At 39.5% G+C, this 26230-nt stretch overlaps 1 protein-coding gene across 1 annotated transcript in view; it reads right to left on the bottom strand.

Moving 5' to 3' along the window:
* Window positions 1-26230, bottom strand: part of cep112 (centrosomal protein 112) — a 192486-nt gene that overhangs the window by 91374 nt on the left and 74882 nt on the right. Inside the window, exons 18-20 of the mRNA XM_088338786.1 lie at window positions 24564-24671; window positions 16206-16388; window positions 8936-9154 (exon numbers count right to left, since the gene is read on the bottom strand). Of these exons, the coding sequence (XP_088194912.1) occupies window positions 8936-9154; window positions 16206-16388; window positions 24564-24671 (510 nt within the window). The remainder of the gene's footprint in view (window positions 1-8935; window positions 9155-16205; window positions 16389-24563; window positions 24672-26230) is intronic.

Raw genomic sequence — 26230 nt, 5'->3', positions numbered from 1 at the left:
TCAAGACGTACAACACTTTTTGGTGAAATCCAATGTTTTGCGAGGTTCACATTTCAACTAAATGTGACATCTATGCATCTCTTGTGACTTTTAAGCGTCTCTTGTTTGATTGCTATCAGGAGAACAAGTGACATCACACACAATGCATTGCTAGCAGAAGTGCTTGTGGTTGCTAACGCCGTAGCGTAGCTAGCAATTTGAAAGTTATTGTGGTACCAGAGGCGGACCAGAATTGTCCCTCAAATATTAGTTAAATCGTAAGATCGTTCACATTTCCCACTAAATGCAACATATATGCGATCTCCCGTGGTCACCACAAGATTTTCGCAACCTAAGAGGACGCGTGAGGTCACACGCAATGCTTTCACTGTTTGCAGAGGCACCATTAATAGATGCTTAAGCCGTAGCATATTTAGTAGTTTGAAAATAATTGTTTGATTATGATGAAAAGAATGGATTGTTGACACTTGGGAGCTTTCGGAAAGTGACTCTGAAGGTGAAGAAGGCGAACCTTTTAATGGAAATGTAGTTCATACAAAGGAGAGGGATTTTGACGGTTATGTTATGGATTATTGGTAAAGTGAGTGCCAAATTGTTATGCACCAGCTTTTATTTTTTTAAATTCTGTTTTATCCGTATGTTTTACTTCAAAATCAATACTTAAATAAACCACAACAAAACTCGGTATTGCTTCCGTAGTATTTTTAAATACGCACACTTGTATGCTTGTCTGTGTGGTTGGAACGCGGCCGCAAGAAGAGGGCTCCAGTGCCCTATCTTGGGGTGAACATTGTGTATGTGTTCGACACAGAAATAGAACCACCTACAGAGACTGCACCCTTTCACACGGTGCCCCCCAAAGTCGTGAAAGTACCATACTCACAGTGCCAGAAACAATGATTTGCATTCTGACACGTTAAAAAGTCCCTTCAGTTCTTCCCCTGTGTCGATAACGTTGAAAAAGACAGAATTACAAAACAGAAAGTCTTTTAAAAAATGCAATTCAAGCTCTTTTAAGTACGTATACATAATATAACGCGATTTTTTTGACGCACAGGTGAAAAAGTGGAGAGACTGTTTAACCTATAAGGATCCACTATGCAAATAGGTGTTTCTTGCACCGTAAGTAAAAATAGTGTGATAATGAGATAAGGTAAAATGGGGTTTTGTATGTCATCTGCACCACTGGTAGGAGTGGTAAAATGTGATGTCTGTAACCTTCCGGATCCAGGATTGAATCCCGTGAAAAATGTTCTTGTGATTTTAATCAGCGATATTTATTGGCTGATTACACATTGTACCATTACATGCCGTAAGTGTATAAAGAGCCCAACTGTATTCTAAATTCTTTGCGCCTCATAGTCTGTGTGCAAAAAAATAATATAGGGCAAAAGACAATTTTTTGGGGAGGTGCGACTTATAATATATATAAATTCAAACTACCCATCTGTGTTGTGTTCAAACTCCAAATAAAAAGTCCGATTTACTGTCAGACGACGAATTTCATACAACATAAACCCCGAAGTTTGACTATACTTGGTGAATAGAGAGAGTTGTGTGTGTCTCACCGTGTGTGTGAGTGTAGGGGAACTGCAACAGCCAAAGAGAAAAGGAATAGTTAGATAAGGAAGTGGTGTGGGTGAGCGAGAGGAGCCGAGCTTTACTGTATCCACAGATGAGGCGTCTTTATCGGGTGGCTTCACAAGCCTGTCAGTAGCGCACGGAGATTGGCTGGCACGCACACACTTGCTGAGATAAAGTTCAACGGCAATACCTAAAAAGAGACTTCCTACACATCTTTTCCTCACCATCCCTTTCCTCTGTATTTCTACAGCACAAGTCAAAAGCAGCCAACTAGCTTTTTTCTTATCTTCTCTGATATTCTGTTCCTCATTATTTTACTCCCTAACACCCCTACCTCTGTCTCCCTCCCTCTTTTAAACGTCTTTGATGAGAATCCATTCATGGATTTAATGGATTTCTCTGGCCTTTTTTTCCAGGATCTGGGAGATGTGTTTAAAAAAAAAAAAAAAAACTGCACAGGCTCTGCTTGCAAGAGTGCAGTGGACTGCACAGACAGCGTTTTTGGTGTGCATCAAACGCAATGAAACATTTTAAGCCAACCAAACGGCCATGCAGTCAATATACGATCTGAAGACTGGCTGACTTCAGTCCCATGTGAGAGCAAAAACAGGGTACAACAAAGTAGGAAGTTTTCCCTTGCTGCTGCTAAGTCTAATTTTTTAAGATTAAATATAAAGTCAGGAAAGTGCGAGAGAAAGACGTTTGATGCTTTTTTTTGGGATATGTCGTATTTTTCGGCATAAGGCGCAGCTAAAAACCCCAAATAGCATGTAAGTATGCCTTACAACCAGGCGCGCCTTATATCTCGCAGAATACAGTTGATATGATTGGAAATGCGTAGTGTTTAGAGGTGTGCATATTACAGTGACCTTTAGTCAAGTCAAGTCAAGTCATTTTTATTTGTATAGCCCTTAATCACAATTAGTCTCTAAGGGCTTCACAAGTTATTACATATAAGATTAGGTTACTCGTATGCTATAGAGTAGAAGTGAGTTTTAAGCCTAGATTTAAACATTTCCACCGAGGTTGCAGATCGGATCTCAGGGGGAAGAGCATTCCACAACACCGGTGCCCGGATGGAGAACGCTCTCGAACCAGCGGAACACTTCTTGGCTCTTGGGATCACCAGGAGACCGGCGCTCTCGGAACGAAGGCTTCGGGCCGGGACATAGGGGGAGATCAGATCTGAAAGATATGAGGGGGAGAGTCCATGTATGATTTTGTATAGTAGTAGGAGAACCTTAAAATCGCATCTTAGGCTAACAGGGAGCCAATGCAGGTTAGCCAAAATTGGGGTGATGTGGTCGTACTTTTTTGTCCTTGTTAAAAGCCTCGCTGCAGCATTTTGTACCAGCTGAAGACTCTTGAGTCTGGTCATCGGAAGACCGGAAAGTAGTGCATTACAGTAGTCGAGACGGGAGGTAACAAACGCATGAATTATGATTTCCGCATCTGACTGAGAAAGTATAGGACGAATTTTAGCAATGTTACGGAGATGGAAGAAAGCGGTTCTAGTAATTTTCTTCACATGTGTTTGAAAGGACAGATCAGGGTCGAAAATGACACCTAAATTTTTAAGTGAGTCACTCTGTGTGATGTGGCAATTGTCCAAGTTCACTGCGGTTTTAGAGAATAAGTCACGGGACTTAGAAGGACCAATAACTAAAAATTCAGTCTTTTCAGGGTTAAGACGCAGGAAATTGAGTGACATCCACTCTTTTATCTCAGTGAGGCAGGCCTCCAAAGTTCCACAGTTTAGTGTGGCAGATTCCTCCATCGGGAGATAGAGTTGAGTGTCATCTGCGTAGCAATGGAAACTGATATTATACTTACGAATAATATCACCTAGTGGAAGCATATAAATGCTGAAGAGAAGGGGGCCAAGCACTGAACCCTGCGGAACACCACAAGTAACACTAAATGGCTCAGATGTCAATTCGCCATATTTAACGCAGTGTGTCCTATCTGAGAGGTAGGATCTGAACCATAATAGGACGCTTCCTGAGAGACCAATCCATTTTTCCAACCGTTCTAGCAAGATAATATGGTCCACTGTGTCAAATGCAGCACTAAGGTCCAGCAGCAGCAAAAGTGATGATGTGCCCGAGTCCGAGTTACGATATACTTCCGTATTGGATAATTATGGTTGGCAGAAAACACATCATTCGCAATACATACCACCAGTAGACATGCCTTACTAAAAGGCACTAGAGCTTATTTCGTTCTCATGCAATTTTTATGGTGCGAGAATTAGTGATTTGCATAGTGCATTTTGATAGGTTAAATGGTCCATCCACTTCTTTACCTTTGCGTTAATAAACTTACGAAAGATAGAAACAGAAAACAAGGTCTGTTGTAAAAATACTATAGCCCTTTTGTCTACGTATACATATTAATGATTGATGATGAAGACGTGGAGAGACCGTTTAACCTCTCAGTATACACTATGCAAATCAGTGTTTCTGCCACCATGAGTAAAAAGTGTGATAATGAGGTCAAATTGAATGACTTTTTATATGTCAAATACACTAGGGCTGCAACTAACAATTATTAAATAATCAATGGATTTGTCGATAAATTTTCCGATAAATCGAATAAGATTTAAAAGAAAATCCATTTTCAACTTCCAAATATGAAAAGTTTTGAACAGATTGAGAAAAAGTGCAAAAAACAAAAGATAATTCTATAAAATAAAACAATAAAAAATACATGGGTTCGTCAAATAGCCTGACAATAAACAAAAATACATACAAATGTATTCTATACACCTGCAAATATGCAAAATACTTTTTCATAATGTGCAAAAAAGAGAGCCAATATAAGAGGGGAATGCGAGTACTTTGTTGGATTTTATCTTATGTACTGTACATTGAAGTTTATGATACAGCACTTTGGGTTGCATATTGGTGTCTGAAAAGTACTATATAAATAATTTTGGATTTGGATCAAGATGTCCTCGTGCATCAAAATAGTCTCGAAGCGCCCTTTGCCGGACTTATGTGCTACTACAAGTTCGTCGCCAGATCAAGAGGAAATTCAATGCACTCTCTTATTTGCAATAATGAAATGTGCTTAGTCCATCTTAAATAGCGTGACACAAAGAATCGATGATTACATTTGTTTGTCAAAGTTCCTAATAATCGACTTTATCGATTTGTTGATGTAGCTCTTATCTGCTGGTCAATTGATAAAAGTGTCGGTGCCCTAACCATTGAGATCTGGGTTGTCTGGGTACCTTATAGCCCAGGTCGCAATAGGTATTAAAATATGCGACAAAGGACTATTTTTGGGGGTGTGCCTTATAATCCTTATTGAGTGGAAAATACGGTATATAACACGGTGTAGTACACTAACCAAAAATAACAGAACTTTCATTTATCTTTTTTCATTAAAGTAGCTCACAGATACTGTTATCCGTCTTATTTCAACAGTCACTGCTTTAAATCCGCTCTGGATTCCCACACAACTGAAGGCCACACAAAAAACGATAAGACACCTAAAATAAAATGTTTTGACTTCAAAGTGGGAATAGCTCAGCCTTCAAATGGGAATTACCCAGTCTTTGCCCAATTCTTTTCCTCCATATGAAGCCCAAAAAAGTCACTTGTTTTTCCTAGTTTGTGAATTCATGCTGCGCATGTGCCACATGGGTGGAGTCTAATGAAAAACGTCAGCTTTGGTGGGGTCTACCGGGAAGACGGCTGATCAGCACTACCTTTAGTTAGCTTCCTGCTAGGGCGATACAACATTACAGCCTCTCTCCGAGCTGCTTTGTTCCTGGTAGGAGTAGAAGGTTATAAGACACTACTAAGGAAACGCTCCTCCTCTTGTTTGAATTTCAGTCTGACGCAGTAACAAAGCAAAAATGCACAGTTGGACAAAGGACCACCAGAAAAAATGGTGATTCCGTAGCCTGCTATTTACCATTTTGTGGCCCCCTGTATTGCAAACCATTTCTAAATATTAAATGAGTGTTAAATTAAACAAGATATAACATTTATTCTTATAAGTTTGGTAAATAATTAGTCTTAATGTTCAAATTGTGAACCTTTTATAATGATTGCCAAGTACCTACTTATAGGTGATTTATGGGATTGGATTGGCTTTGTCCCATATCAATATGAATATACAGTATCACGTAAAATTCATCTCCCTCCCCTAGTTACTTAAGAGTACTGAGGCTCATTTTTACTGCTATTTTGTACCAAATAATAATTTCAAGTTATTTTGTCAAAATGTAAAAAAATAATGCAAATGAGGATACCAACGTATTTACCTTCAGTGCAGACAGTGCTGGGCAAGGAGAAAGAGTGAGCGTGCCCTCTATATAGCTCCACCCATTTCTACCGCTCACGCAATTAAATTGCTCTAGGTGTTTTGCTAGGGCTTCTGCGTAAAATGTTTGTTTTGGATTGAAGTTTGTTCAGTGGCTTTTCATCATACAGTGTCTCAACAATGAACCTAGATTGTTTAAAAAGGTTTCATATAAAGGATTATTAAGCGATTTACTGTTGGTGTGACACCCTGACTGTAAACTGTTGTTAATGTTGTTATATTTTCAGGACCAAACCTTTAGAGTATCAAGACAGCCTTGGCATCACATCTCTCCAGCGTGTTCATTCCCATGCATTGTGGGAAATGTAACAAATGTGCATGCAAAATATCTGTGAGCCAATTCTAACAATTACTTAAGATCATCTCAGGGGCAGTAGAAAGCTTTTGCGCTGGCCGAATGCAGCCAGCGTGCCTTGACTTTGACATTTGTGTGTTAAAGGAAAGTTAAATGGGCAGCTAAAACCACAGATATACACAGAAGACTAAATACAACACGCTCCTTTGAGTGGCGTGCCTACTACGAACTAACAAACTATCAGAATCTTCCAGTACAAGTGGACGCAGGGAACAAAACAAAAAGAGAATGCCGACGCATTGTGTTGCCTATGGATGCAATCAACGCTGAACCATAGTGTCCTGGGAAGATGAATAACCTTTCATAGGTAAAAATCTTTTTGGCTCAATTATTTTATGATTGAATCTCGTTGGCTTACATTGTTTTAATTAAAAAAAACAAAAAAAACAAGGCTGCACCACATCATTGGACTCACTTGATTTACAAGGTAAAATACCAAAAGAAATCTTGAATGTCCTTTCAGGATTTCTAGAACCTTTCTTAAGTTATAACCTTTCATCTGTATGTATGTATGATATATATGGCATACATGGCACATATATATATATATATATATATATATATATATATATATATATATATATATATATATATATATATATATATATATATATTTTTTTTTTCAATGTATTATGCGTATGCATATTTCTTTTAATTAATTTTCTAAAAAAACAACCTTGAAGATTGACTTAATGCTTGTCAGCGCTATTTTTTATTAGTGTAGCATGATAACGGAGAATGTAAGAAAAAGTTTCAAGTACAGTCCAAACGCCAATCCAAAAATATGAAAATATAAGATGTTATTTGTTCCCCCTCAAAAAACAGAGCACGTTATTGAACACGCAGCATAAAAAGCTCAACTGAGGCTGCAAGGACGACACAAGCCAGAAGATGGCGTCAGCGGGTAAAAAAGGTCCGAAATTCCGTACAGCAACTTTTAGAAATCTTTTGTGTATACTTTTGACTACAATTCGGTATATATAATTTTGGTTTAGCTTTATTTAAAAAAAAAAAAAAAGCGACTCTTCTGCGTGTACCCATTAGAGGAAAATATTTGGACATTCCTGTTCATAGGTGTGGTTTTTGCATGGATAAAGGGGGTGTGTCCTAACCATTGTTATTCTGTGCTTACCCGAAAAAAAAAAAAAAAAAAAACATTACAATATGATTTGCTCCCCACAAATGCCAAGACCAAACACAAGCCCTTGCCCCTGATGCACATTTAGTGTTCTTATAACCTTTTTGGACTAAGGTTTTAACATGCGCCTTATAATCCTGTGCACCTTATACACAGATAGAATTGAAAATGTATACCGGTAAATTACCATAATTGTGCTATTATTGATCAGTTCATTTTTATGTCTGACCACAATTGCATAACAATGGTGGATAGTGAGGGTGAGAGTAGTGAATCCTAACCACCTGGTCACGAGCGAAGTGTATGGAAAACAACAAATCATTAGGTCAAATCTCATTATCACAATATTTTAGTCAAAGTCAAAGAGATGGCAGGAGGTGATCATAAATTGGTATAACATTTTGTTTCACTCTTTCTAGGCTGAAACTACATATTGTCAGTGACAAACGCTGAAGCCTTTACCAGTTGGCGATACAATACTATATTTCAGTGGTGCCCAACATTTTTTGTAGCACGGACTGGCTTAATGTCTGACAGTACTGATGTGGCCCAGCCCAATAATAAGACCAACAATGTAACTAAAAATAGTGTGATGATTAGAAATAGCCTCATGCCTTATCATCTCACGTATACTGCGCATCCCTAGTTAAGTGCGAGTAGGATCCGACGCTTCTCCTGCCGCGATCTGGTTTTGATTTCCTTTGCATCCAATGTTGTGTAACGTTGATCAGCGTTATATTTAGACTGATCAATCAACGCACAAATACAGCATTTATTTTTGGTATTTATATATTTGTAAGGCAAAAATACCCCTTACTGTAGTTTTAACTCCAAGCGACATATCGTCTTATATATATATATATATATATTAATATATACTGCCCGATGATTGCTGTGATGGGCTCCAGCACCCCCCGCGACCCTACTGAGGATAAGCGGTGTAGCTGAGATGAGATGATATATGATGATCAAACATCAAACAAACATTCCGGTTGTATCCAGCAACTCTATTTGACCCTTACCCCCCTCAGCACCTTCTCCCCCCCCCCCCCCCCCCCCCCCACTTACAAAGCCTACTTACAACAAAGTCAGTTTGTTCTTTGTTCCTTTATCTCTTTGTTTCCTTATCCTCACTGTAAATGTGGAACTGGAGTCGTCCAATTTCGTTGTCACAGCATATCCCATGTTGTAACAATGACAATAAAGGCATATTCTATTCTATTCTATTTATATATATATATATATGTATATATAATTACACACACATATATAACAAAATATAATTTCTGGGGGAGTGTATCTTATATTCCAGTGCGCCTCATAGCGTGGAAAATACGGTATGTAAAATATTGCTAGAACGATTACACTATGTATTCCTTCATCCTCTTAAATCTGTGCCCCTAAAACTAATTAAGTAATATGGAAATCACCTATCAATGATCAAAGAGACACTCCATTCTTTGCTTGCATTCTGGAGACTACATATTCTGCTTTCTTCCGCCTAACATTTTTAAGCAGTTTACCTTCTCCTCGGCAGCTTCCTTCTCCAGCTGCTGATTTCTCTTGAGGTCAAGGAGGGCACGTTCCATGTCGGAACGCAGCGCCTCTTTGTCCAGGTGAGCCCTGTGCCTTTCTTCCTCCAGGAGAACGTCCATATCGTCCAGCTGTTGCTTGTGCTGGCGGCGGGCCACCTGCAGCTCCTCGCGCAAATGCAACAAGTGGGCCTCCAACTCCGAGATTGTCTGCAAGATCAGAGACGCAGGTGTTGTATTTTGGAAGGAGACCAGATGTGTTGCACTGTACATATTGATTTGATGTGACCAGTCCATTGATTGGGATGTGTACATTTTAATAAACAATGATGCACCATGACAGATATTTGCCAGGCTTGAATGTTGATAGCTCGTTAGGTTACAAAGTTTTAGGGTTAGGGTTAGGGTTACAGTACAGATAATAATGTTAAAACGTGAATGCTGTTGATGTAGAAACTTTTTGAAATAGCAAGTCGAATTGAACCGGGACATTTCTGGGTCCATTTATCTGTCCAACTTCCTTATATTGAAACTTTGGTTTAGGGGTGTCAAACTCAATTTAATCAAGGGCCACATTAGCGTCCAGGCCTGGTATAACTTGAAAAGAATGTAAAGTAAACATAACTTCTTCTTTGTGTAAAATAAATCTGAATTTATAAAGTATTGAAGTCACAAACATTAGCTACATTGAAAAAAAAAAATCACCGTACACATATAATAGTGTTTAGATAAAATACAGAGATAACTAGATGCGAGCTACGAGATAATCGAGATACGAGATGTCTTTTCCAGTGGTATTTTTTTTATCATACTATTTATCTTATTACTTTAGCTTTGAGTTCAATTACTTTTTGAATGTTTTTGAACGTCTGGAATAGATGTTTTATAGTTATTCAGGGTTAACTTGGATGCTTTTGGGAGCCCGGGAACTAATTAATGAGTTTTTAGCTATTTCGTTTTAGGAACATTTGCTCAGGTTTCGAGCGATTGTTGATACGAGCATGGTAAGAGAACAAATAATGTCATATATAGAGGTATCACTGTATAATAAAATCTTCTTGGACATTTTTAGGACCACTTATTTCTCAATTCCACTCATTGATACGGATATACTGACGTGTAGTGGTGCTGAGGCAGCCATTAAGGAAAGAAAAATCAGGATGGCTTGGTGTGCACAAATGACACACAGTACGAGCAAGGACCTCTAAAATGTCTGCCCGCCTCACTTGACCTCGCTCGCTTTTGAACTGTTCGGCCTCGACTTTGCTCGCATGAGTTCTCTAATAACTGCCAGGTAGCGTCAATTTTACAAAGTGTGGACGCTAACAAAAGCCATGGAAAGGCCGGCGCTAGCTTGCACTTGACAGATTTAATTAAGCGCCGTCTCTCACAGTTTGGAACATGACAAAACTTCAAATAAGATCTATACTTTTTTTGCCCAAACAGCATCATTTCACAAAACATGCACTGCAATAATTTAGCATCAAACTGACAATCTTATTCTGCCGATCTTATTCTAAAGTCAAATTTGAACAGTAAAATAAACCACCTTCAAATCATGCAGGTGTGCTTGCCACATGAAAAATATCACACATTCCACAATTCCAACAGTTGTTTGTCAGCCACATACTGAGAAATTGCAAAACGAATACTCTTCTCTTCTTTATGTTGCACATCATCTTGAACTGATGCATATCATGACTTTCCCGATTGCAGTTAGCTTACCCCTCCACTACCTGACACTGCTTCGATCTAAAGATAGAACACATCACAGGACAACGCCACACAAAGGCAATCGCACAGAAAGAGTCTGAAGTCTCCTCTTGGGGTGAATCATGGCAATTTCCAAAAACATGGTCTTTGCTTGTTTGCCTCGCGCGAACTAAATCCACCCATTATAGAGCTGCACAAGGACTGTGAAACAAGAGGAAAATAACTTGGAAAATGTACGGTACATGACATTTTCAAAAAGCATCATGGGTCGTTTTCAGTGTGGGCACGTTCCTCTCTGAGGCAAAACAGCTATTTAATCGGAGCCCTCCAGAGTCTTTTATGTGTAATTCTGATTAACAAATGGGATGACGCACCAAAAACATAAATCTTAGAAAAGCATCCGACCAACGGCCGTGACATCGGGAATGACACACATAGAAAAAATATACAAGAGGCAGTGCACACCAGCGGAGGCTGATGTCAAGCTTTCTGTGGGTGACAACAGCAGGGTTTCCAATCAAAGGATGTGGGTCAAGGTTTGTCTGCTCGAAAGAACAAAAGCCTGGCAAAACATCAGAGGATAGGGGAATCAAGAGGAATAGGTTACGAATTTTACAGAAATAACTAAGCGCAGTGAAACCTTTGTCAGCTAACTGCTACACAGTCGAGCTTAAGAGAGCAATGAAAATTATCAAGTCAAGAGTTGATACATTAATACGATTGATTTCAAAGTACCTGGAAGACAAATAATAGTTTTATAACTTGTGGTAATTTCTTCAGCATTTGTTGGATTATTCATGGTACATTTTATTCACTTCATGGTACGGAAGTTCTATGGTTATTGGGATAGAGTATTGTTCTAGGTTTAACTGATACTGGTGCCTAAACGGTTCTGGTGCTTAAACGATTTTCAAATTGAAACCTAAGGATGTAAATTTTCAAGCTTGCTCAACATAATCAAATACTCTTTTTACATAGATTAAAAAAAAACAACAACTAAATCATACTGGATAATAGAAGCATGCGGTAAAAATGATAATGATAAATATACTAATTGTTCTATCAAACCAGTTTAGTCCCAAACCATAAGGGCTAGAACCAAGATTCTTGCTTTCTTGATTTGCATTTAATATCCCGAGGATAGTTGGAAGGAGATTTTATTTCTAATTTTGACCTATTTTGCATAGTGTAGCCTGGATGCCATAACCGTAGAAAAATTTGCTTAAAAAGTGAAACCGCAATCATGTAAGAAAGCTTTTTTCTCCCAAACCATAAGTGCTATAACGAAAATTATTGCTGACCTAGTTGTATTTTATGTCCTGACGCTAGTTTTAGCAGAAATTTGTTGGGATAAGATCTCGTCTTTAGTTTTGAGATATTTTGCAGAGTGAAGCCTTGATGCCAAAACTGCCGAAAATGTCCTCACCATGAGCTGAAAAAACAAAACAATTGTGTGAGTAATATGAATCAATTACTGGTCATTTATTACTCTGCTTGAAATAAAATTCAGAATATGTGACTACTGAATGCGGTTGTTGACAATACCATGCTAACCGGTGCAGGCAATGGCGTGGAAAGTAGAAGCAAAAATTTGATGTTCGAAACAAACCGGGCAAGGGGACAGAAAAAAATCCTCATTTGTAACATGATGGGCTTCCGGTTTTGCTTGGCCAATAACGCAAAACATTTTTGTAGGGTCCAAGCTTGTTACTTTAGAACATTTTACTAAAAAACATACTAGATTAATTTTATTTACAAACTTACCACTACCACCCACATCTTTGATAAGCTAAGAAAAACTGTATAGAGTTGCCTCACTGTAATGAATCAGGATATACACAAAAATGCAGCACACAGTACTTGTGCACTATTATGGCGTAAAACATAAAATAATCTGCCTTATGGAGATGAATTAGAATAATATATGAAAGTTGTGAATATTATATGGGTGAATCTAGCTGTAGCTGGTTCAGATTCTCATTAATTAATGTTGTCAGTCAAACAGGATCCATGCGGTTCAAATTCAAGATGTAATGCACTCCTATTATCAATGAGTTCTCCCATCTAAAAACACAACAACTACTTTCTTCCTAAAGACGCCTTGTCCAAAATGGGAATCAAAAGTAGCAGGATTGCATACAGTCATTTAAGTGGTGATCAAACTATAGTCTGCCAGCTCAGTAAGTTCTTGTACTTTGACAATCTTAGATCTTAGACACCATTCAAGTAGCTCATTCCAATATACAAAACCATAAAAACCCAGTCCACGCATACATTCAACGCTTTTGTCGTCTTCATCACATTCGCAGAATTGAAATGCTTTGAAAAACTGACAGCATCTTTATTTAGTCCCTGGAAACATCTCAGAAGATTGGCACTTGATGCTGTTTGATGACCAGACAGGGAAGAGATCATTATTCAAGACATGACTTTGAGTTGATGGACTCAAATGAATTAAAAAAAAAAAAAATTCCATGAGCAGTCATGCCACTGTTAGTTTCGAAAGATGATTTTATTTATAATTCCAGTGTACTGGTTATTGTCTAAGAATGTTTCTTTCAATGGTTATTCTTCTGATTCTATTCAAAAACACTTTTGTCATCAACTTGGAAAAATAATTATGAGAAAAGTTGCTTGAAAACATGTACACTTTTAAATATACCTGCATAATTCTTATTTGTAGTTTGCAGTGTTATTGCTCTTCTCTAGTTTAGTTTTCCCATTTTTGTTTTAAATGGGCAGATATAGTGAGTATTGATTAACTTTGGATCGATTGTTTTCACAGTAGATGGGAAATTTGGGAACTGTTTGGGGCTGGATTAGATTATTATTGTAAACTGTGGTTGGCTAGCTGCATATGGCTACAGCTACACTTGAAAAAAACCTTTTAGATAGTTCTGCTATGACCTCAGAGTGCTTAACTTCCAGCAGTGAGTGCATAATTTTCCTGCAGAGAAGGTGGAATAGCAAGGAGGGGAAGTTATAAAAAATCAATTAAAATAGACAAAAGTGATGGTTTTCCATTGGCGTGGTTTCCACATTGTTGGCTGCAAGTGGGGCGGCAGTAGCTCAGGAGGTTGGGATCAAGGGATCCCAGTTCGAATCCCGGCTCGTCCGTGCTACATGTCGAAGTGTCCTTGGGTAAGACACTGAACCCCTAATACCCCCAATAAGCAGGTTAGCGCCTTACATAGCTGCAAGGCCGCTATTGGGAAATGTGGAGCACATTGTAAAGCGCTTTGGGAAGTCATTGACTTGAAAAGCGCTATATAAAAAAAATGCAGATCAAATGCAGAAGTCTATTAATATCATTGGGAGAAACGGAGGACAAGACTGTGAGCCTATGGAAAGAGCCTTTGCGCCGGTGTGGGAGTAAGTGGAGATTTAATTTAAAAAAAATAAGCTTTGGATGTTTCACATTGTGTCTTTAACTGCAACTACATACAGTATGTTCCTTGATGCAGTGAAATTGGCAATACTGGGAAGCACTTTCCATAGCATATCACAACCACACGGGGGGGTTAAGGTCAGGAATGACAAAATGTCCCTGTGAGACTTCTGCAGCGACTATTTTGGTTGTGGTTGGCAAGCGCCAAGAATGCTATTTACATAAAAAAGTGGGAGTCAGAATTCCTCTATGTGACTGACATTAGATGCTTCGTCTTCCGGCTTCTCGCAGGCACCTCTTTTCCTCCTTGCTCCCACAGGACACCGATAATAATGCCTGATTTGTCTAATTTTCCCTTCCTTGTGTCAGTTACTTACATGAATAGCTGGAAATATTTCAGTTACTAAATATACGGTAGTACAACAGGTGTGCAAAGCTGTGAAGACATTTTAACTGAAACCCCCAAATGATTTTTACCACAAACACTTACACAGTGTTAACTTCCATTCAATACTAACATAAAAAAAACGGTCTACATTTTTGCTTCACTTTCTCTTTGATCAATAATACCAATAAAATTTATCTCAAACTTTACCAACATGAGCATTGCAGAGTAATGGATAAGAGAAAAGCAGTAAGAGTATAGGAAAAACTTTTGTGAGTACGAGAGGATTCGCAATTGATGAAAAAATATAGTTTGGGAACGAAAAAAAAAAAGCAAATAGTATGGCTCATAGAATATAAAATGTTTAGAAATATTCAAAAAGTGCACTTATTAGGCAGTAATTACTCAAAATTTGATCTCTTTTTTGTTGAAACACATCAAATTTTACAATGCACAGTGGGACTTGGAGTGCTCTATTTAAAACTGCTGGCACTGATTCTCTAACCAAGATCACACCACCCAAATTAGTCATTTGACCTTTTTCACCAAAGATGTGAATAGATGATATCCGAACGCCCCTCAATTAGGCCTCAACGATCTTAACAAGTGGAGCGGGTATCATTAAGGCATGACAAAACGCTTTTTACTTACTATGATTACATAATATTTAATCGGCTACATATTGCTCAAAATAACATGGATACATTGCCAGGGATTTCCAAAGCTGTATGGTGCACATTTTAATCGTAATAAGTAAAAATTATATATATACCATCAAAAAGGGTGGAACACAATGTTCTTTATTTGAGTAAAATAAAAATGCAAACAGAATTTCTTCGATTTTTTCAAGACATATTTTCTGTTTTCTTAGCTATCCCCTAAATGCAAAAAAACAAGTAAATAACACGAGTGTGACATGATAAAGCCAAAGAGGAGCATAGTTTCCATAATTTATATGACATTTTATATATATATATATATATATATATATATATATATATATATATATATATATATATATATATATATATATATATATAAGGTAGATATCCTCTGAAACCTGCTTGAATTAATTTAATGGCTGTGTATATGGCGCCAAAAAATGTATTATATATATGAATGGCTCAAAGCGCAAAGCTAACCTTGGCTGAAGCAAAGGCAAAAGATGACCATAAAATGGGATAAAGACCTGTAAAATGATTGTGCCTATCCCATCAAAACAGAATTAGACCCTTGTTACCATGGTTGAAATTATGGTGCCAAATCCAGAATTAAGAGAGTCGATTTTGAAAAGAACAATGAGAGCGAACCCCCCGAATATATACAATTAGAAAGGAGCCTGAAAAGGATCCTGAAGAACGAAACACATGAAAACATTTTCCATGAACAATTTGCAGATATGACTAATTTTCTAAATTGCAAAATGTCCGCCATTATATAAACATTAAAATAATATCAGAAGTTACAATTTGTTCGTTTTCATCAGTTTTCTTTGTTTTAGTTTGTCTTCATTAAAAGGTCTCTTACCGCGCCAATCAATTTTTTTTCTCCCCCCCCGTCGACCGTTAGTGCATTATCCAAATGTTTTCAAACACGCTCAAGAAACATTTGAGCACGTTTGAATTTTTTTCAGCGGGATATCAATACCAAGAGTTGTAACCCGCTGAGCTTTTGAAACAGCAGGGAAACGGGCATCGTACTAAACGACCGTCCACAGGAAAGCGGGCGGGTCATCTTGTGTGTGTGCGAAACATGGATCAGTGGAGACCCCCTACCTGGCCATCGCGCTTCCTCCACTCCTGGGTATGTTGCTGGTGCGTGTGCAGGGCGGCCCTGGCCTGGCTCTCCAGGTTGCTCACCTCCTGCTGGCGCTCCTGGACCAGGCTGTCCTTTTCGGCGCAATGCTGCTGTTGCAGGCGTGTCCTCTCCTGCTCGTGCTGTATGTGCTGCTCAGCCATCTGATTGGACAAGCGGGCACAGAAAGACTTCATCAGCCAACACATACCCGGCGAAACCCCGTCGTCATGACAACTTGTCCGTCAGTCTGTCCCGCCCGGTTGCGTGGCCTGCATCCTCTCCGAAAAGGACGCCCGTGGGGCGCCCTGGTCCACTTGGATGGATTACCTCAAAAAGTTTCCCTCGTTTCTTGCCGTTGTGGCGTTGAGGGGCTGTGTTTACTTCTGGCGAGCTCCCTCCGCCCTCTCACCTCGCCCGCCTGCGTAGCCCAGCCCTAAACGTTTCATTCGTCTATCTTCAAATGTGTCCCCCCCTTCGAAGTTTTCTGTGATGGGCATATAAAAGAGCGTTGGGATTGGGTGGCGTATGAGAGCTGGCAGGGGTTCGCCATCTGGCTTCAGTGACAACACGATGCCCCATGCTAAGTGTCTGACAGCACGTGTAAATCGGCTTAGGCGACAACTACGATGTTGAAATAAGTACTTGGGGAAGAAAGGGGGGACTTTTGAGACAACAGAGACTGTCAATTAGAAGTTTTTACTAACAAAGTAGAAAAACTAGTTTCCAGTTACCACATTAGCGAGACGAAAGATGGCGATAAGCATCCCCCCTCCTCTTTTTATGGGATGAACAACCACCATTTCTCTGAGATTAATCATGCTGGCAACCCAAGCTCAAGTTTGCGTCCCTTCACAGCTGAAAGAGACATCACCTGCTGGGAGGTGAGTCTTGCCAGCAAACAACGAGTCTTTCCCAGGCTTTGCTATGTTCCCAGCGACTCCCTGTGGCGGCACTAGAGGCCAAAGCGACCGGTAACCCCCACATCAGCATGCCGAGTCGGAGACTTGGACCGACAGCAAGGGGCTTGGGGCCTTTTTCTTCCCTGCTTTGACGCTAATCCCCCAGGCAAATTGTGCTTCAGGCACCCTACCTGGCTCACCGAACTATTACAGACCCGGAGTCTCAATGGCCAATGCTTGATCGAGCTCTAAAACCTGCCTTCGGATGATTCATACTATTAAGAGATGGTGATGAATGAGCAGCTATCAACGGGAAGCCGGATTACATCGTCACTCTTGAGATGACCGTGATGGTCACTTTAAGTTTGGTGGCCAAGAATCTACCCTGGAGTGCTTTGTTACATTCCTCCTCTAAAGGCCTTTGGGGAAAATTATTGTTATTTAATCCTTCGAGACAATTTACCAATGCAAGAAACGCTGAAATAAGAATGAGTCCAGCAAAATTGCCCTCAGATTGACTACCACTCACAATTGCACTGCTTCCAAGTTCAAATGTGCATCATAGGCGACAAATAGGCACGCCATTTAAAACACGGGATGGATGAAAATCAAATCCACGGTCAGAATAGAAACGGATTAACAAGCAGGCATATTTATTGACAACATCTCGGCAGAACATGCGGAAGCAGACTCCGATGGAGGACATTCTTGGCTTACTGTACGCGCCTGTTCATTGTCCAGAACCCCCAAACTTTGCAGAAAAGCAGGGATCCAAAGAGAATTGAGAACCGAGAGGGAGGCGAGAAAGATCTATTGTAAGGCAAAGAAGCATAGAAAAAAAAGGGAAGATAACAGAGAGCCAACCCAGCCGGATGCCCGGCTGTGACATCACAAGGTACCAGCATGCAGCGCAGGAAAGGATGTTGCGCTTCTTAAAGGAGCCGGCGTGACGCAAAAGAGTGGGTTACAGCACAGCTTGGTGCCACAGATGCAGAGCAGTTCGGGGTGTTAGTGCACAGCACGGCTCTTGTCAGCGCGACTTCAGAGATGTGTGTGCAGGACAGTCAGGTGCTAATGGGCTTCTCTTTCCAACCCAGCAGGGAATCCAAAATGTTTGGGGAGAAGGAGGCTATGAAGGACAATAAACCAGATGCCCTGTCTGCACTCAGCAGGGTGGTGGTTGTTAGGGGCCGGGGTGTCTGTGATGAGAGCCCTTAGCATAGTGAACCAAATGATGATGATAGAAGTAGAACCAAGAGCACATATCCAAATTTCCCTCATTTGTTGAAAGTTCTCATTTTGAAGCGCTGCTATGATTGCCCTGAAGAATGTTCATTGTGAAGGTCCCAATGAACAATCCTGAACCTCTTTGATGTTGTGACAGCAACCCATCCGTGGTGTAGTGAAAACCACGCGTTTGCATGTATGCAGGCAAACGCAAAGGGTATGTTTAGACGAGCTGAAAAAAGACTCAGTTTTTCTTACTTTGCATTCCACGAACAGGGAATCCGCATTCAAAAAAAACCCTGACAGCAGGACAGAAGCACCTCTTCTTGTCCTTTTCAATTTTTAAGGCAGGAATTCTGTGAGGCACAAAATACCAAAACCCCCACATAATCGAAAATTGGACTCTAAAGTTTAAATACATTATATGTCTGATAGTCAACAATTGTTGTTTAAATATGGGCTGGGAAGAAGTGGCGACCAGTCTGATGGTCAACTCTGCCCCTTAGCCACCTGAAAAAGGCCCCACCTGAGTATGGTGGACACAGGGAATAGACAAGAAGAAAGTTTGCTCAAAGAGGACAGCATTATTCGTGAATAATGTGCATTCCTAATTCCTGATTTAAAAAAAAACTATATACATTTTTGGTTTACTTTTTCTTTGCTTAAACTAAAAATGTAAGTGACATACGTGTTGAATAAATGTGGTCATGTTAAAAAAAAAAACAATTATTGACATGAACAACTATTAACACTAAACCCAAAAATCTTTTTACAGAACAGTATTTATTTAATGTCCTGCAAAGTTCTATTGATCATCAGATACACGCAAGAGTTGTTACCCTATAATGCTTTTTTGGTTGTATTTATCTATTAAGACTACTTTCAGTTTTTTCCATTACCTAACGTTAGTCTCTGGCACAGTGAGTTGTCGGCTCGCTACTCTATTTCTGTGAATTTCAATGATCGGCGCTTTTGAGCTTATAAGAGATGTCATGTGCAGAATGCTTTTTGTTATCTAACTTTATCTCTGGATATTGGTAATCGTGCAGCAATGCTTAAATCTTATTCCAGTGTGACAAAGGCGAGAAAAGAAACTAAAAGGCACCTCAACTCAGGCCAAGGGTCATCAAAAATTACCGTACTACTTGTAAAACATCTTCACAAGTGATTTGGATACTATTACTAGAAAATAGCCAATAGTTGACTTGTGGGTCAAGAAATGTGGTTGCATGTGGTCATCGATATTTTCAACTACCTCATGTATAACGTGCACCAAAACATTGAATTCTTATTAGATAAAAAAATGAGTTATACACACAAAAAAACGGTCTGTATCCTTAAATAATTATGTGACTACAAACTGAATTGATTGCGTTTTATGATGTTTAATTTCTAACATGGTTCTGTATCAAACAAGATCGTTTTAAATGGGTGGTTTAAAGGCAGGCAATCAAGATTTACCTAAAAGCTAGATGGGTTAAGTTGTAATCAAATATTTTTATTTTGATTTTGCCTTATCAAAAATAACATTTTTGATCTGAAAACATTTCACGCAGGATGAATAGCAATACTTATTTTATTTTTATCTACCCACCCATCGATACATTTATCTTTTTCCGATTACCCAGGGTTAAGTAGCGAGGGCAGTAGCCGCATCAGGTAAGCCTCCCATCTAGCTCATTTATCGAATCCTGATGCTACACCAGGCCAGCCAGAGACGTAGTCACTCTAGCGTATCCTTGGTCATCCTTGGTTTCTCCTGTCGGTGGGTCATGCCAGAACACCCCCGAGAGTGTACAGGAGGCATCCTTACCGGATGGCCGAGCCACCTAAACTGGCTCCTCTCAACAGGAAGGAGCAGGGGACTCCCGAAAGACAAGATTACTCACCGTTTCCAAGGGAGTGTCCAGACACACTGCGGAGGAAACAAATTGAATCCACTTGTTTCTTGGCCATTGTTCTCTCATTCCCAGCCCACATTTTGTAACCATAGGTGTGGGTAGCAACGTAGAACGAGTGCTAAATCGAGAGCTTTGCCTTCCTACTTCTTCACCATGACGGACCGGTAAAGGGTCTGCATGATAGCAGACGCTGCACCGATCCACCTGCCAATCTGCGGCTCCATCCTACAATCACTTGTCCACAAAACCCTAAAATAGTTGTCCTGCAATCGGGGCAGGTTTTCATTCTCGACACACAGAAGGCATGCCACACTTTTGCGGTTGAATTACGCAGTCTCAGACTTGAAGGTGATGATCTTCATCACAGCGGCTTCACAATCAACTCCGAAGCGCTCCAGGGAAAGTTGAAGATTACAGCTTGAGAAAACCAACAGCACAAAAGCAGTGATACATTGCTGAAGCCCTAGGACTGGAGCCTTTCTATGCTAACTAGTCAGATGGGTCAATCGAGTGGCCTAATCCAAATAAGGCAAGATCATATTTGGACAATTGCTCGAAGTCCACCATGAAAATAAGGTTTGTCGAAAGATGCATTTGAAATCAGATGTGCCTGCCTGCTTTACTATGTCAATGGTGGAGAGTGATGTTAAGGATGCCTGTTGAAAGCATTTACTGTTTCATAAAAAGCCAAGAGGAAAAATCAGTGGCAACACAGGATAGCAATTTAAACCAAAAAAAAATCTACTACTGTCTTATGAAACCTTTTTGTCTGATTAATTTGCCATATGGCAAACTCAGCTTTGAAATGTTTTATCTGGCTGCCACGGAATAGGGTCAACAAATTTTGACCGCCTGCCCAGTTGTATTTATTCTCCGACATGCAATAAACATACTGAATAAATACATAATTATTATTATTGTTCCCATTGGATACATCTCAAGAGTTAACTCAAAAGCAATAACTTTGCTATTTTTATAAAAGCTAGATAGCTCACACCGCTTGTGGAGTTCAGAATAAGTACAGATTTAGACAACACACATGACAGCGTACTATGAATAATCTACATACGAATGTTTTCTCCTTTTCCTTTAATCAGTGAAATAGTGTCACAAGCATTCATCTGCTCATCGTCACAAAGACAGGCCCTTCATCTGGGTATGGTTTTATCTTGAAGACAAAAGGATTCCTGATGTGCTGCTAACCCTGTGTAGCCTGCTGTCATTTGCTCCCCCACCACTTTGGAATTTTTTCCACAATTCCCACTTCTACTGAGTACCTTTTCCTCATGAGACCGTCATCAGTCCTAAGAGTGAAAATGTGAAGTTGGCATTCAAAGCTGTGATAAAACAACACAATATCTTCAATCGCACAGCGGCATGAATGTTTCATTCCATAAATAAATGCAACGTCTTTGATGATTCAAAGTGCCATTTTGATGAGAATGCATGAATTTACCCACCTAAATGTTTATTTATATTGTAAATAACTATTCATGCGTCATCCGTTACTTCTGCATGCTGCGGTTTTTTTTTTTTTCAAAAGACAGAGAGAAAGACTCTTACTTTTTAAAGCGTGGATGGTGAACCCACAGTTTCATGCAGGCAACCAATTTTCTACAAACAAATAAAAGCCTCAAGAATGAGTTACATAAATATTTGTCGTGTTTATCACACGAAGGCTCAAATGATAAAGTAGACAACAATGAGTTGTTTGATCTTATGCACAATTTTCATGAAGCTAATGGTCCCCTCCAATGATTTGAGGACTAATGAAAAACACCCTGCTCAGGGAAAAAGTTTAATTTAATAGGCTTGAAATATTTTCAATGCAAGGCGGACATAATTAGGATCTCTTGGAGTAGATGCTTAAAGAAACGTTGTATAGAAATTATCCTAACTAGTTATTGAAGTTTGCATTTACTGTTCTTACTTCTTCCGGATTTTCTTGTGCTTTGATTTGTAACATTTAATACATTTGTAGTGCTTTCCCACCATACATAGGCATCTAAGAGCTTTACATTTAATAAGAAGCAACTGAGGTGTGCAGCATCTTGATCCAAGGGTTTAATCACAATGGCTGTGAGGAGAACTTCTACATGCTAATGGAATGTGCAGCGAAGCTAAGACCACAAACCATGCATTCACCATATTAATGGGGAGTAATTGATAGGCTTAATATAAAAAATGTGCAGGGAGACAAAGATCAAGAAAGCAGATCGAGTAAAACTCCGAAGCAGTTTTGGTTACTAACAGTCTAATAAAAAAAGCCCCTTTCACAAACAAATTTATGACTAAGAATTAAAACGAAGTGGGGTAAAATACTTTGCTAACTGTCACAGTACACATGATATAGTTAAAGTGAGATACCTTACTGTATATAATTTTTCTATCAGTACTGTGAGTTACAGATTTTTTGTGGGAAGAGATTTGATGCAGCATTTGTATGGAGGCAGTATATTGCTATGCAATTTAACTTTTAGAATGCATTCTGTTCGAGATTTATCTTTAGGAACACTGTAACTGCTGTGTATTGGGTGTGTTTGAAAGGAACACAAGAAATTTACTTCAATGCATGCTTATTCTCAAAGTAAACATCCATTCATCCATTATCTGCACTGCCTATCCTCAGTAGAGTCCCTGGGGATGCTGGAGCCCATCCCAGCCGTCCTCAGGTAGTGGGCAGGGGACAACCTTAACTGGTTGTCAGCCCGTCGCAGGGCTCACAGAGACAGAGAACTCAATCGCTTATTAACACCTAGGGACACTATTAACCTGCCTATTAACGGGACATGCGTGTTTTTGGAATGTGAAAGGAAACCGAAGTGCCCAGGGAAAACTTACGCAAGCACGGGCAGAACATGCAAAGTCCACAAAGGAGGCTGGTAGCTGGATTTGCACCCATGACCCCAGAACTGTGCCACAGACAAGCTAACCACTCAGCTGATTAATGTTGATGTACTTAAAACAACAGAAAGAGATGCAGTAACAAATAAACTGTCAGCAAAGCAAAGGAAGTTCCCATGCTAAAGAAAACATTTTTTTTTTGTCTGAAAAAAGGAACATATGATAAATAATATGTAGAACACTTGATCTAAAGTCGGGATTCGTACACCTTTTTCATAGCCAAATTTAAACACTTTCAACGCCGATTTTCCAATTTTCTCCAGTACCATTAAAAGAAGAAGAGCCACAAATGTATCTGCGATTCACATCTGTGATTTTTAATCGTGCGTGTGCATTTATCAAAATATATAATTCTTAGATCTTAAGTAAATCGCGAATATATTTGTTCTGGAGACAGATCTCTCGTCATGCAAGAAGTTCTTCCCATTGCAATTTACTACTGGAAAACTACCTTAGTTTTTAGTACAGCCCATAATAAAAGTCCAATTATCGATATGTCATCCTTGCATTAATACACATTCATCATTGATCGCCACTAGGGAGCAATGTTGACGTCATTTTAAGCAGACTTGTTGAGAAACCTGACAACAATTTCAAGCATTTACAAACACTTCACCAAAAACTTTTCTTTTTTAACTTATCATTTTTACTTTTCATGGACAGGGAATCATCTTAAATAGAAGCAAGCACAATTGGGCCAAATTTTTAGCAGGATTTAATTTTGCACGCCATCATTTTTTTTAATCAAGTATCAAGTATTTTTCTGGAAGAGACATAAGACATTCACTCTTACGCATATTCAAACTAAATCAAGTTTTCAAGGACATTACAGAAGATTCAGCTCCTAATTTGAATTTTGATGGACTGTCCTGTGACGAAATAGAGATTATTAGAATAGAATGATTTCATTGTTACAATCTGCTTTTATGTAAAAGAAGAACACAACAATGCTAGAGTTGAAATGTGTTTCCAAAGAATGAATGCTCATTGCATGGCCACCACAGATAACATCCAAATTTGCCACTTAATTGAATCCAGTTCTGCGTGAAAAAGCCATCCAATCAGCGAGCAAGATTGAAATGACTCGCGAAAAAGCTCTCGCGACCTCTAATAGGAGATGACAGACGCCACCAGAAGGTCACAGCACATCTGCCGCGCAGATGACCTTACGTTATCGCTCTGGCTCTTTGGCAGCAATCGAGCCAATGAGGCGATGGGATCGATTCAGAAGCGTGTCCCTGATCATGGGAAATTAATCCGATGGAAAAGAGATGATTACACTTGCTACTCAGTCAGCGGGCTAGCTCGCCTAGGGCGGGGTGAATGGAAAACGAGATGAAATATTTTCCGACGGTTAGTCTTTACAGAAAGAGGTGAGATGCTGAGTTCAAAAGTAAACACAAACCTGCTGCTCGTATTTTCTTCGCAGGACTTCAAGTTGCACCGAGAACTCCTTGGATTGATTTTCTTGCATACACCTGGAGCGTTGCAAGTCCTCCTCCACCTTCTTTATCTGCTAGGCAATAATAAAGAACTTCGTGAGAGAGATCTTTAAAACGATATTTTTATGACAGAAAACCTGACTCGTAAACTTTTTGCGTAATTAATAATTTCATATTTAAAGCCTGCTGTATGTGGGGCATTGGATGTGTAATATTGGGTTTTAGCCCAAAATCAAAACAAAACATCCAAAGCTTTTTTGAAAACCACAAAAAGAAAGTATTTTACTCCTTTTCCTTCTTTTACTCCCAATGTGCCCCCATTTCTGATTTAAAAATGGGGAAGATGGGCAGAAGGGGAGTGTTGAGGATGAAGGCCACTCAAACACGTTCTGCCACACTTGAGTCATGTTTAAAGCACCAGGATGACAGGGCTGCTCCCCTTCGTTCTGCGGCTTTGATGTGGGCCCAGTATCGAGTCGCATCGGGGAAATCGGGATGCCAGGGGCTCAACGGGGAGATGAAGTGGGGCGGCATATGAGATGGGAGGATGAGAACGGGAACTAGGATAGAGGGAGAAGGCGTTGATAAAAACGTTTTCTCAGCATCACCATGTATTACTTTGAGACACTCAAGAACCGAAAGCAAGATTGTGTACTAACGTATCTGGATGTAAGTTATTTTGCTCCATGACATGAAAAGAAATAAAGGTTGACCGCACGTGTTTCACCTCATCACTAACAACATTGAAATATATTCACCCAATTTAAACACAGCGGTGTTCAAATTAAGTGAATAAATATACATATGTACCATATTTACCACACTATACGGCGCGCCTAAAAGCCTTTATTTATTTTCAAAAGGTGATGATGAGTCTTATTTATGGATCAATATTGAGTCTCAACAGGTCTAACAACTACGGTAGGCAGCAAGTAGTATGCGATTATGCTATACACACACCGGCGTTTCATTTCCTAACCAATGTGTCAATCATCATTTGAATCAGTCACTATTGGCCAAAGTTATTCGGAGGTAAAGGTGGCGGGTTGTTCTTAGCATTTACAGGGTAAACCAAAGCATGCAATTAGCCGAAAAAGATGTGAATCACAAGTTGGTCTACAGCTAAGGGAATTATGGGGCTAAACAGACAGCATGCAACAAGCAACGTCTATCGAGCAATATTTTACACGGTTGGATTCACTACACTCATGGATGTAAGGAAACCATGTGTATTATTATTGAAAACAATAGCTGCAAGATGATGTCTTTAGTGAGCTACCCCTGCTTTATATTTTTGGGTATCTTGTTTCAGACTGATTGTGATGTTTCTCTGGTGAGTATTTTTTGCATTGGTTTTCATATCTTGAACCCCAAGAGTTTAAGCTTCCCAATGATATGTGGAATGACATATTTCAGTGACCGGTGACATTGTACAGACACCGTGTTGTATGTGTCTAAGACACGTATTTGCTTCTCAACAGTAGGTGTGTATATTGTGTGTATATACATGGGCGGCACGGTGGTTAGTGTGTGTGTGGCACAGTTCTGTGGTCATGAGATAAAACCTCCTGTGTGGAGTTTGCATGTTCTCCCCGTGCTTGCGCAGGTTTCCTTCAGGCACTCCGGTTTC

The sequence above is a fragment of the Urocampus carinirostris genome, chromosome 1 (assembly GCF_059441175.1).
Source record: "Urocampus carinirostris isolate Australia breed hairy pipefish chromosome 1, RoL_Ucar_1.0, whole genome shotgun sequence".
Taxonomy (NCBI): domain Eukaryota; kingdom Metazoa; phylum Chordata; class Actinopteri; order Syngnathiformes; family Syngnathidae; genus Urocampus; species Urocampus carinirostris.
This window is presented reverse-complemented; position numbering and strand designations above follow the sequence as displayed.